Here is an 11,731-nt window from a genome sequence, read left to right as displayed (position 1 = left end):
CAACGTCTAATATTTTTTTTCGGAATGCTTGTTTAGTCATGCACAGACTTAAGGGTCTGCAGTGATCTTTTGTTAACTTTGACCTTTCATACAATAATGCATCCATCATGAAGCAGAACCAAGGGCATTACTGTATTCAGGGAATGGAGACAACATGACTATACTTATGGGTTTTGTTAGTATATTTCTGAGAGCACGAGCAGGGAGTCTGGCATAAAGCATTTCTTTGAAAAAGATTATATATAAAGACGCATGTCTCTTCTACATTACTGTAGATATTATGAAAAAATATCTACATGTGACCTCAAAGTTTATTTAACTGAACTATTGTGCCTTACATGATCTCATCACTGTACCTCTAACTTCCATATTCCACTGTACTGTTCACCTGCCCTACACGTAACTTAAACACACATTATCAACACAACAACTTATAACCCACGGACGGTCACCCTCGCGTTGCACCAAATAGAGCCAGAACGCGTAGCTCACTGCTCATCAGTTAGTGGAGGATTAAGTCTCTTTACCCTAAATGTACGTGTTTTCCACATGAGATAATATTCGTCCTATTAAGTCTATACGAGTCGGAGTTAGCAATCAGCGATTAAACATTAATCTTCACAGTAGTTTTATGCAGTCAGAGCTCCCCACTTTTTTTTTTCGCCGCTGTAATCCCGTATTAATCAAACGCGGCACGTTGTCCCTGATTAACACTCAATAGCGGAGATTAAGCGGCAATTTGTCCCAACTGTTCTCGATCTGTGTATATAAACCCCGGTGATTAAACTTTTAGGTCATGATTGTGAGCTGGCAATTTGTTTATCCCCAGTGATACGAAACACCACCAGCGCCCGGCCATCATGGACCTCTGTAATTTTAGTGTTTGGGGGAAGGGCGGGAGGGAGAGAGGGGGAAGGACGGGAGGGAAGGGAGGGGAGGAGAGGGACAGTAGGAAGGGCGAGAGGGGGAACGGTAGGAAGGGCGCGGGGGAGGAAGGGGAGGGGGGTGGGGTCGGGAAAAGGTGAGGAGGGGGGACGGGAAAAAAAAAGGGGGAGGGGGAAGGGGAGAGAGAGGGGAAGGAAGGAGGATGGGGAGGGAGAGTGAGGGCGAAGGAGGGGCAGGGATGAAGGAATTAAATTCACGGTGGAAATAATTCGAGTCTGTGATGTATTTCATTTATTTGTCTGTATTACGGGATTGGAGGATTTTTCTCTGTATTATGGGATTTTTTTTTCCATTATAGGATTTTTATAATGTTAGTGTTTGGATATTTTCTAATATTTGATTTGATTTTTATTATCACGAAATACAGAATTATGTATCTGAATGTTTTAGGATTATATAATTATGTCTCTGGGTACCGACAGAATTTTTTCATTTGTAGTATGAATTTATTTATATTCAGTTTATTATTTTTTCGAGACTTTTTGTAAAGTTTTCTGTCTGGATTTTGTTGGGCTTTCTTTTTGTCGATTCTTTAGGGAACCAACACGACGAGAGAGGGAGAATACGATTAGCTTAAAAACTATGAAGGTAGGTTAGGTTAGGTTAGGTTAGGTATCTAGGTCATGAAGTTTGCGAGTCTTTTATTTTGAACAATATGTCGCTGGCATTCCAAGAGATAATCATTTAATTCCGTCATTAATGCAGTGAGCACCTGAGGCGCCTGCCTCGTATTTGTCCATTACTGTTAAAAGTCAGGGCAGCAGGGAGGTGATACGAGATTTGAGATTTACCAGTACACACTACACACACACACACACACACACACACTAAAATGCCATCAAGAAAAATTATGTTTCTGAACTGAGGTTTGACTAAGTGAAATGTGGGTTTACGGCTCCGTAGACTTCTGCATCTAACCTACCTTTACCCAGGCTATGTGTTTAAGTGAGAAGCATATGCTGCCTCCACCTATACACAGGTACATATGCAACCACACACGTACATATGCAACCACACAGGTACATATACAACCACACACACACACACACACACACACACACACACACACACACACACACACACACACGCACGCACGCACGCACGCACGCACGCACGCACACACACACGCACGCACGCACGCGCACACGCACGCACGCACGCACGCACGCACGCACGCACGCACACGCACGCACGCACACACACACTTACTTCATCACTATACTCGAACACTAAAAAAAAATCGACTTGACTCGACACATATCCACGTCTTTGCTAACTTCTTCCCAACGTAGGACACAACATTTAACCAGGATATCTTCGACATTTTTAAACATCATCTTGAAGAAAAAAAACCCTACATTATTGAAAATACAACGTCTCCTTGGTACTTATTTTCACCCTATTAGACTATACTTCCTACATTTTACACCATATTGCCTACATGTTTAGCCATATTTTCGAGATTTGGGATAATATTTTGAAATTTCTGACCTAATCATGGACATTTTAAGACCTTTTCATTGACATTTTCAACTATATATCAAACATTTTCAACCAGACCTCCTACATTTCGACCATATCTCTTACATGTTCGACCATATCTATACATAATCGACCATATCTCCTTGACGTATACCCTATATTTAAGACCATATCTCCTACATTTTCGAGCATATTTCTTCCAATTTAGATCGTATCTCCTAAAGTTCGACCATATCTCCTGCACGTTTGACCATATCTCTAACATTTTCAACCCCACCTCCTGCCTTTTCAGCCAGACTTCACAGGCTTAGGTTTGTGTTACGGCAAAAATTAACTTTATGGAAAGCGTGTCAAGTTGTCTTTGTAACATTATGTTGTTCAAACACCCAGGAACAACTAACATACGTAAATACAATGGAAAAACACGAGACAAGTTAAATATCCTGCAACAGACCATCAATTTACCTACAAAACAGATGGATTTGGTTTACGTTAGGTCAGGTAGGTTAGGTTAGGTTTGGTTAGCTTGGGTCAGGTTAGGTTGAGGGTTCAGGGTCCTGGACGTATACCAAGAGCCATAAAATACTCCCACGAACTGGAGAATATTGTTGTGAGTCTACCACCTGTTTGGTGTGACTCCCGGCCCAGTGACTTTGTGTTTAGGAATTCGACATTTGGAAAGAACTCCCCAAGTATTTCCCAATACCAAGTTCCATTCAAACTTGTGGCCGCGACCCACAAGTTTCTGGCAGCGGTGACAGCTGATCACGTCCTGAGAGGCGATGTTGTGGTGCTGTGAAGCTGTGGTGTTTCTGTGGTGGTGCGGTATTGTTATGTTGATGTTATGATGCTAAAGCTTTAATGCTGTGCTGATATTATGCTGAAGCTGTGTTGATACTTTGGTGGTGCTGTGTTGATATTACGATGGTACTGTGAAAATGCTGTGGTGCTGTGATAATGATGTGGTGCTGTGATAATGCTGTGGTGCTGCGATAATGATGTGGTACTGTGAAAATGCTGTGGTGCTGTGATAATGATGTGGTGCTGTGATAATGCTGTGGTGCTGCGATAATTCTGCGGTGGTGTGTTACTGCTGTGGTGCCGTGTTAATGCTGTGGTACTTTGTTGATACTGTGGATGTGTTGATACTAGTGCTGCGGTATTCCTATAGTACAGACTGCTGTGTTGTGTTCATGTAGTTCTAATGGTGTGGTGGGTGGGTGAGTGGGTGGGTAGGTGAGGAGTTTAGCAAATTAGCGTCAGCCACAGTTGCCAATCGGTCACTCTATCGTCAGTCAAACTCACAGTAGCCAACAGATTACTTTCATGAGACTAGTGACACCTTCAAAACAGCATCACGCACCACATGACACCAAACATAGTACCGCATGAAACCCAACATGGAGTAGTGACATGAAACTACACTAATTGTAACGTCACATGACACTACACTGTAATTATACCGTCACATGACACTACACTGTAATTATACCGTCACATGACACTACACTGTAATTATACCGTCACATGACATAACACTGTAATTATGACATATGCCACTACAGGTTTAGAGTCCCATGACACACAAGACTCAAACATAACAATAGGCAGTTACATATAATACATGTACCACAATCACCAGCCATATATATTTAAGTATACAATCATACTATCATACACCAGTCAGTATAAGTGGCGTCCTCATTGTTAAGGGTAGGTGAACACGGCCACGCACTCTCGGTTGCCATTTCCAAACCCAACAGATTCTGCATCTTTCTGGAGAACACATTTAATTTCAATCATTTATCCCTGTCTCTGCCTTCCCCTGGCCCTCTTACTTTCAATTTTGTCTATTAATAATTTTACCATCGTCCCCTCATCCCTAAATATACGTCCCTAATGTATCTTGTTTAATTATTCTAGAAATTATTAGTATTTCTCTTTGTCTTCATCAGAGTAATTCATCATTTTTTTTTTCATCAGTGCGATATAAATTTTAACATTCTCCTGACTCACCAAAGTTCAAATGTATGTGTGTGTGTGTGTGTGTGTGTGTGTGTGTGTGTGTGTCTGAAACAATAACACACGTAAGTCAGACTATCTGTCAAAGTTGAAGTCAATCCGATTAAAACTAACTGAAAAGTGTAGATATAGGCATACAGGCATACCTATATGCCCCCTCTTTAACTAGAACATAAACGAACGAAAGATAACCTGTAAAATAGAAGAAAATGTAAAAGAGTAAACTGGGGAAAATAAAAGAAAATCGTACGTAAACCAGTGTGTAAATGTCCCCAGGGTAGAGGGGAGACATAACTATAAGTGTCAGGTAGACGGGAGTGGGGTGATAACGAGTGTGTGGGTGATAGTGGCCAACAGGAAGGAATAAAAACACGGGTGGGGATGGTAAACACACACACACACACACACACACACACACATGCGGGTATGAGACACAAATGTCCCTCACACACGCACTGCAGGTATTAGCCGGGAATGTCAACCCAACACGCATACACTAGATAAAGGACTCAATGTCAACCCAACACGAAGTTCGAACGGAAAAGTAAGTGTGTGTGTGCGTGTGTGTGTGTGCTGTAGTAACGGCAACACAAGTATAGGGACGAGTCTTAAAGCAATATGACAGGTCGAAGATAAAAAAAAGTTAATGACACGTTGACATGCTTGGGGTTGGGACTTACACAGAGGGAAATGGACGACCACGAAGTATAGAGGCAGAGTGACATGCCATACGAACGAACAAGAGCAAAAGTGACGTGACTGACTTGTAGTCCTGGTAGTGTGACATGTCTGACAGTATAAGAACAAGTGTCAAGGTGGTGTACTGTGACATGTAGCCTTGGTAGCGTGACATGTCTGACAATGTAAAAGTATGTGACGAGGCAGTGTAAAGGATGGGCGGATAATGAGTGTCGCACAAAAGAACACTGATAGTGAATTGAAGAGAGATAACCGACAACTCGCAATAAAAACGGTGGAGAGAGAGAGAGAGCAAAGCGCGACTCATAAGACACTCAATAAAGCATCATAAGTGGACCAATAATCACAGTCGTCACTCTGAAATGTAAGAAGGAGACAGGGGGAAGAAGTACTACCTACCGTGTGTGTGTGTGTGTGTGTGTGTGTGTGTCCCACAACGCTCCTGTCTTTACTGTCTAATATATCGCCATTAATTATAATTTATCCGCGCCACATTCCACGGCCATATATTACATCGTAGCCCCAACCCTCACGAAATCAATTACGGTACGGGGCTCTTGGGACCTGCCACCACGGAGCGTGGAGGAGGACCTGCCATCACTGAGCGTGGAGGAGGACCTGCCAGCACTGAGCGTGGAGGAGGACCTGCTATCACTGAGCGTGGAGGAGGACCTGCCGACACAGGCGTGGAGGACCTGCCATCACTGAGCGTGGAGGACCTGCCACCACGGGCGTGGAGGAGGATTGCGTGGAGGAGGATGCCACACTGAGCGTGGAGGACCTGCCTGGGCGTGGAGGAGGACCTGCCATCACTGGGCGTGGAGGAGGACCTGCCAAGGACCTGCCACCACGGAGCGTGGAGGACCTGCATCACTGAGCGTGGAGGAGGACCTGCCACACGGGCGTGGAGGAGGACCTGCCACTGAGCGTGGAGGAGGACCTGCCGACACGGAGCGTGGAGGAGGACCTGCCATCACTGAGCGTGGAGGAGGACCTGCCGACACGGAGCGTGGAGGAGGACCTGCCGACACGGGCGTGGAGGAGGACCTGCCAGCACTGAGCGTGGAGGAGGACCTGCCAGCACGGGCGTGGAGGACCTGCCAACACTGGGCGTGGAGGAGGACCTGCCGACACGGGCGTGGAGGAGGACCTGCCATCACTGAGCGTGGAGGAGGACCTGCCAGCACAGCGTGGAGAGGACCTGCCATGAGCGTGGAGGAGGACCTGCCGACACGGGGCGTGGAGGAGGACCTGCCATCACTGAGCGTGGAGGAGCCGACGGGCCCTGCCGGACCTGCCATCACTGGAGGCGTGGAGGAGGACCTGCCAGCACGGGCGTGGAGGACCTGCCAGCACGGAGCGTGGAGGAGGACCTGCGATCACGGAGCGTGGAGGACCTGCCATCACGGATCGTGGAGGAGGACCTGCCATCACGGAGCAGGACCTGCCATCACGGAGCGTGGAGGCCTGCCATCACGGAGCAGGACCTGCCATCACGGGCGTGGAGGAGGACCTGCCATCACGGGAGCGTGGAGGAGGACCTGCATCACTGAGCGTGGAGGAGGACCTGCTGGAGAGGACCTGCCAGGGAGCGTGGAGGAGGACCTGCTATCAGCGTGGAGGAGGGACCTGGAGCGTGGAGGACCTGCCATCACGGAGCGTGGAGGAGGACCTGCCATCACGGAGCGTGGAGGAGGACCTGCCATCATGGAGGCTCACGGGAGGATGACCTGCCATCACGGGCGTGGAGGAGGACCTGCCATCACGGGCGTGGAGGAGGACCTGGGGCCGTCATCACGGAGCAGGACCTGCCATCACGGGCGTGGAGGAGGAGGACCTGCCATCACGAGCGTGGAGGAGGACCTGCCATCACGGAGCGTGGAGAGGACCTGCGATCACGGGCGTGGAGGACCTGCCAGCACAGGCGTGGAGGACCTGCCACGGAGTGTGGAGGAGGACCTGCCATCACGGGCGTGGAGGAGGACCTGCCATCACGGGCGTGGAGGAGGACCTGCCATCATGGAGGACCTGCCATCACGGAGCGTGGAGGACCTGCCATCACGGGCGTGGAGGAGGACCTGCCATCACGGGCGTGGAGGAGGACCACCATCACGTGCGAGGAGGACCTGCCATCACACGCCGGAGGAGCCATCACGGGCGTGGAGGAGGACCTGTGAGCGTCTGGGCGGGATGTGGAGGAGGACCTGCCCCAGGCGTGGAGGGACCTGCCATCACGGAGCGTGGAGGACCCTGCATCACGGAGCGTGGAGGGAGGAGAGCGTGGAGGACCTGCCATCACGGAGCGTGGAGGAGGACCTGCCATCACGGGCGTGAGGAGGACCTACCACGGAGCGTGGAGAGGACCTGCCATCACGGAGGCGTGGAGGAGGACCTGCCATCATGGGCGTGGAGGAGGACCTGGCATCACGGGAGGCGTGGAGGAGGACCGGATCACGGGCAGGACCTGCCATCACGGAGCGTGGAGGAGGACCTGCCATCACGGAGCGTGGAAGGACCTGCCATCACGGAGTGTGGAGCGTGGAGGAGGACCTGCCATCACGGGCGTGGAAGAGGACCTGCCATCACGGGCGTGGAAAGGACCTGCCATCACGGCGTGGAGAAGGACCTGCCATCACGGAGCGTGGAGAAGGACCTGCCATCACCGTGGAGAAGGACCTGCCATCACGGAGCGTGGAGAAGGACCTGCCATCACGGGCGTGGAGGAGGACCTGCCATCACGGGCGTGGAGGAGGACCTGTCATCACGGGAGCGTGGAGGAGGACCTGTATCACGGGCAGGACCTGCCATCACGGGCATTACCTGCCATCACGGGCGTGGAGAAGGACCTGCCATCACAGCGTGGAGAAGGACCTGCCATCACGGAGCGTGGAGGAGGACCTGCCATCACGGAGCGTGGAGGAGGACCTGTCATCACGGAGCAGGACCTGCCATCACGGAGCAGGACCTGCCATCACGGAGCAGGACCTGCCATCACGGAGCGTGGAGAAGGACCTGCCATCATGGTTCTTGGAATATGATAAATACAGAAGGGAAAAAGAAGTGAAGAGCGAATCATAATTAGAAACGGAGACAGAGAGAGAGAGGAGGCGGGGACTGGGGGAGGGTAGCAGACAAAACCTAGCACAACATACAGAGCGCCAAGTGAAGCTCTACACTACACAAGAGTAGGGAGACAATTCGTACCCTTTACAAAACTGTAACTTAACCTTGACGCTTAACTCATCATTTTGACCGTCAGACTCCTGTACCTCTGTCAGTTGCTATATTAATAGATATGTCAAGTATAATTCCTTGACAATTATTTCCTTTCTCTCGTTATTAGTCATAAATATAGTGGGATATATACAATACACTGACTGCCCTATTTACACGACGAAATAATTGACGTGAATAAAATAACGAAGATGGGAAGAATATATCCAATAAGTAGGGACAACCAAAGGGAATAAATTATCAAAGGACGACAAATGATCTAAATATAAATAAAATATAAATATCTCAAATTATAAGATGAATACCAAGAGGTGTATGAAAGCACCATAGATATTTCCTGATCTGCTCAACAGTTCACCTCAAATCAGTTCTCCCATTCAACACGGTCTGTGGGGGAATTTTTTTTTTTTTAGCTCCATAATGAGTTTGGAATTCTGTCTCCCTCCGTTCCTTTGAGTCGTGGACGAGGTGTTGGGGACGCTGCCCTCAAAGAAGGTACAATCTTGTCATAATTGAACCCAATTCTAAAACCCGACCTGCGCCTTTAAGAGTGAGGGCTTCTCTCACTCCTCCCCTGAAATTAATGATTGCGTACAGCTGGTATTCGCGCTTTCTGTTTATTTATATTATACACAGAGTCGTACATACATTTTCACACGTACACAGACAAGTATACCTATAGAGATATGTACACACACCCTTATATACACATCTCTACAGGTATACAAAAACTCCCACAACTCAAATCTAATTACATTTGTATCTACAGTGTGTGTGTTTATATATATCACTGAAATCCCACTGTAGAAGATAAAAAAAACAAGAACATTCACTAACTGATTGCTTCAAAACCTGGATCTCCTCAAATATTTTCTTTGTATACAAAAATTATCATAGTTTGTCTTTTCCATTCACACTACTCGACTGTTTCTCCATCATCTCTCTCTCTCTCTCTCTCTCTCTCTCTCTCTCTCTCTCTCAAATACAGTATTCTTGAATGAAAAATATAAACCACTAGAGTACAGTTTGCTGTTGGTTGAAATGGCAAACTACCCTTGTATCACACTGACCTATACATGTAGGTCAGACGAGAGATGGGTCCACTGCCTGGGATTATTTCATCACAAAATAAAAGATTTCTCAACGCTATCGATTATAATGGCATTGTTCTTGAAATGTCTCGATTAAATTTTCAAATAATTATCTGGTGTTTTTTATCGTCTTGGAGTTTTTCTTTCTCGTGATATTATACCAAAGGTCGCCTAAGATGATAACTATAAAGATAACTCAGAATATTCTTTACTGTTTATTATAATGAAAATATTGTGCGTTTGTTCCAATATAATTATATAAACACCAGCGTTACCAGAAACAATGTGAGCTTATAATAACTAAACATTCAGCACCCTTAATTCGCCCGGCACCTTTAACCCGCCTGGCACCCTAACCCGTCTGTCACCTTTAACCAATATGGCACGTTTAACCCAATTCGGCGAACTTAACCCGTCTGGCACTCTTAATCCGCCTGACACTCTTAACCCATCTGGCATCCTGAACCCACCTAGCACTCTTAACCCATATGGCACCTTTAACCTGCCTGGCATTCTTAACCCTTTGGCACCCTTAACCCATATGGCACTCTTAATCCATCTGGCACCTTTAAACCCATCTGGCACCTTTAACCTCACTCGCCCCCCCCCCCCAAACACATCTCCGCTTTAACCAACAAGACCACCCTTAACCCATCGGCTGGTGATCCCGAGAGAGTGCCAGCGTTATAAGGGTTGGCACTGGGCCGTGAGACCAGCTGGGAAAGGCCGCAGCTGGTGCCAGGAGAGTCTATTGATTCACAGATGGCTACTGATTGACAGACGGGAACCGATAATACGAGCAATGTTTTATAACTCGGCTACACAAACAAGCTTAATTGAAAACATTGCTTAGTTAGGGCTTTCAGGAGTGGAGCTTTGTATTATAAATTTTCTTTCTTCCACCAATTTTCTTTCTTCCATCAAATTTATTTTTTCTTTCAGTTTTCTTTCTTCTCTATTGCTTTCTTTTTTCAGCTATAATGGAAAGTATAAAAGTTGTATTTTATGTTGGTGTACTTTCTAATTTATATTTCACTTACTCTATCTACTGTAGTCTCTAATGAAGGGGAGAAAGTCCTTAGGAAGAAAGTTTCTATATTTTTACGTTATATTTTTCTCGATGAAAAATAAGGCCAAGAAAAATACAAGTTTTAATAGTTTTCTTTTTATCGCGTTACTTTCTCGCCTAACTGTCGTAAGTCTGGGATAGCGAACGGTCTCAAGAGAGGTAGAACTTTCACCTTCTAGTCAATGTGCTTTCTTTTATCTTTACTGGAGAAGAGAAAGTTATTTTCTCTTTTCACTGTACTTTCTCTCTTCTTCGCCTGGTTTTCTCGATTAAGTTTGAGACTTAATCCTCTGTGATATATTCCTACTTTACTTTCCCTTGTCTCCTTACTTCTCCTTCCTTCATTCCTTCCATCCTCATGCCTAATTCCTACCCTTTCCTTCCTCTCTCCTTTCTTCCTCCCCCATGTCTCCTTCCTACCCCTTCCTTCCTCTTCTCTTCTCCCTCTTTTCTTCCTCCCTCTACTTCATTCACAGACCTTAAAATGCCGGAAAAATTATCTCAAGGGAATAGTCAGTTAATCAACCAATCAAACATTCAGTCAGTCAACCAATCAACCACTTAGCCAATCAATCAATCCATCCATCAATCAACCACTCAGTCAGCCAATCAAATAAGAGCATTCATAAAGCTGACTAACGCAAAGGAGAAAAGGAGCTTTAAATCGTAAGATAAAACGCTAATTATGGGCTGGATGATAATGACCAGTTCTGATGGTCTTGGAACAATTATGAGCTACCATTATTATGCAAACGACCCTAGACCCCCCCCAAGCCCCAATTACTCGGGTGACTGAGGTAGTTTTTAATCAATAGATAACTCGTTAATGGAGAGGTAATCAAGGTTGGGGAATAATTAATGAAGAAAAGAGATAAAAAAAAACTGGTATGTGTTTGGCGGAAAGTTTACTTATGAAAAACCTGACGGGATGAAGGGCGTGAGTTTTACTGCGGTAGGTGGAGGAGGGAGAGGCGTGAGGATGGGGAGGATGAGAGGCGTGAGGAGGAGAGGATGGGAGGCGTGAGGAGGGGGAGGGGGTGTGGGAAGGAAAGGGAGAGGCGATGAGGAGGAGGAGGGGGAGGGGGTATGGGGAGGAAAGGGAGAGGCGATGTTGAGGAGGAGAGGAGGTGGATGAGGTGGGAGGGGAGGAGAGGAGTTGGAGGAAGAAAAGAGGGAAGGACGAAGGAGA

At 46.8% G+C, this 11,731-nt stretch overlaps 1 protein-coding gene across 1 annotated transcript; it reads right to left on the bottom strand.

Annotated features, from left to right (window-relative positions):
- Positions 1-5,957: 5,957 nt before the first annotated feature.
- On the bottom strand, positions 5,958-6,356 carry LOC121854216 (branchpoint-bridging protein-like). Its single transcript, XM_042348723.1, has one exon. The coding sequence runs from the start codon at positions 6,354-6,356 to the stop codon at positions 5,958-5,960; it is 399 nt and encodes a 132-aa protein (XP_042204657.1).
- Positions 6,357-11,731: the final 5,375 nt, after the last annotated feature.

Source organism: Homarus americanus, unplaced genomic scaffold (assembly GCF_018991925.1).
Source record: "Homarus americanus isolate GMGI-L3 unplaced genomic scaffold, GMGI_Hamer_2.0 scaffold56910, whole genome shotgun sequence".
NCBI classification, from domain to species: Eukaryota; Metazoa; Arthropoda; class Malacostraca; order Decapoda; family Nephropidae; genus Homarus; species Homarus americanus.
Note: the sequence above shows the minus strand (reverse complement) of the source record. Positions and strands in the feature narration are given on the sequence as shown.

Bases quoted from the DNA above. Each gene is read 5' to 3' on its own strand.
- LOC121854216 (XM_042348723.1), bottom strand. From the start codon at position 6,356: ATGGCAGGTCCTCTCCACGCTGTGCTGGCAGGTCCTCCTCCACGCTCA.